Raw genomic sequence first — 1963 nt, forward strand, 5'->3', positions numbered from 1 at the left:
AAAAAAAAAAAAGAAGATTATGCATGTCTTTGTTAAATAAATATTAAGTAATAATAACATGGCGCTTCGAGTTTGATATTAATTTTTTTTTTCAAAAATCATTCGTGTCTGTATCGAAAGAGTAGTATGAAAAAACCCATAATTATCATTTTATATGATCTATCGAAAGCCTATTTCAATGTCACAAACTATTTAGCTTTCAGTTTTTACATCGGAAAGATTTAAACAATATTTATGTTATGCAAGAATATATATATATATATATATTCTAACTATTTGAAAAAAAAAAAGACACTTTGGGATTGCTGAAGAACAGACGAAATAATAAAGCAACGAAAATTGATTTTTGTTGAATTAATAATATATAATAAATATGAATAGAAAATATAAAATAATTTTATGTATAAACCCTTGTCTTTAATTTATTATCTTCTCACACGATATATCGAAGCAATCATGAAATTACATGGGTAATCCATATTTTTTCCTTGTAAATTATATACCATGTTATAGCTTGAAATTTAATTTATTTTCATTCAGATTATATATTAGCATGCAACTAACTAGGCCTTTCCAAAAGGTTAATTATTTGCATTTAATATTTTAATTAACACCCTTTACATGCAACTAAGCGTTCTGATATTAAGTGCATGCTCCTTCATATATCTTATAATAATATGCATAATTAAACGAGATAGTAAAGGAAAATAAAATAAAATAAAATAAAGCTTCTATGTTATATATGTACAGCAAATCATATACAATTTCCAATGGTTAAATTATATTCTTAAAAAGAAAATATTACCACAAGAGCTGTATTATAATATTTTCCTAAAAATCATCACTATAATGAACTGTGAATTTTGTTCTTTTTCCAGATATATGTTTGAGATTCATACATTTGAACAATTCATCAAGAAACCAAAAACATAGAAACTATAAATAAATTATATATATCCTGTATGCCCTAATCAATAATAATAATACTACTAATAAATTAGGCCCTTTTTGTATTTGACTCCAAATTGAGACCTAATTGAAGATCCAAAGCTTTGTTATTACTACTATGGCTTTGTATTTGATGATTTGAAGAATCAAGAAAGTTGCAAGGCTTGAAGATGTTGTAGGCCCTATTATTATTATTATTATTATCTATACTAGTATTAGAGAAATTGAACATGCAAGAATCTTGTTGTGAAGAAGAAGCAGCTTGATATGATGATGGCAGAGATGAATACCAATTACTATTTGATGCTTTCTCAACCAAAAAGTTTGAATCTTGATCATTGGGGTTGAAGCTAATTTGAGATTCTTCACAAACTGTGAAGTCAGAATAGTAGTTGTAGGAAGAAGGATCATAGAACCAAGGTGTGTTATTGTTATTATGATTCTGATTATGGTAAGAAAAACCATGATAATTGTTGTTTTGGAAATTGGGTTGTTGAAGATAGTAGTTTATGGTGGCTTTCCTTGCTTGAAGCTGCAGCCTTTTCTTCTTCATCCTCTCTTTCTTGTGAGCATTTTGGTGCCCACCAAGTGCTTGTGAATTTGCAAATTCCTTCAAACAGTATTGGCACTCAAACTTCTTCTCATTATTATTATTGGTTGTGGTTCTTTGATCTTGTGCTGTGGTTTTGTCCCCTCCTGAAGAAACTGAGTTAGATGATGAATTCACACTTTCATCTGATCCTTCTGTAGTGTTAGGATCTTTCATATTGTTTGAAGGTGGATTCAGCTCAAATCCAAATAGCCTTAGCCTCTTCTCCACAGAATTATTGCCATTTTCACAATCCCATGTGGGAGAAAGATCACACACATCCCTTTCCATTTTTTTTCCCTCTCTCTTAATTATTAGGTTTGGGGTGATATTTTGAAGTAGAAATGTACTATGATTAGTTGTTTGGCATGTGTTCCTTTTATAGAAAGTTAGAAACCTCTTAGGTTATATCATGCATTGCATCTA

At 29.1% G+C, this 1963-nt stretch overlaps 1 protein-coding gene across 1 annotated transcript; it reads right to left on the bottom strand.

Moving 5' to 3' along the window:
* On the bottom strand, positions 839-1902 carry LOC107643493 (zinc finger protein 5). The gene has a single exon (XM_016347162.2). It carries the CDS (start codon positions 1826-1828, stop codon positions 998-1000), a length of 831 nt encoding a protein of 276 aa, XP_016202648.1. The 5' UTR covers positions 1829-1902; the 3' UTR covers positions 839-997.

The sequence above is a fragment of the Arachis ipaensis genome, chromosome B05 (genome assembly GCF_000816755.2).
Source record: "Arachis ipaensis cultivar K30076 chromosome B05, Araip1.1, whole genome shotgun sequence".
Taxonomy (NCBI): Eukaryota; Viridiplantae; Streptophyta; class Magnoliopsida; order Fabales; family Fabaceae; genus Arachis; species Arachis ipaensis.

Coding starts and splice junctions, on each gene's coding strand:
- LOC107643493 (XM_016347162.2), bottom strand. CDS start 1,828: ATGGAAAGGGATGTGTGTGATCTTTCTCCCACATGGGATTGTGAAAAT.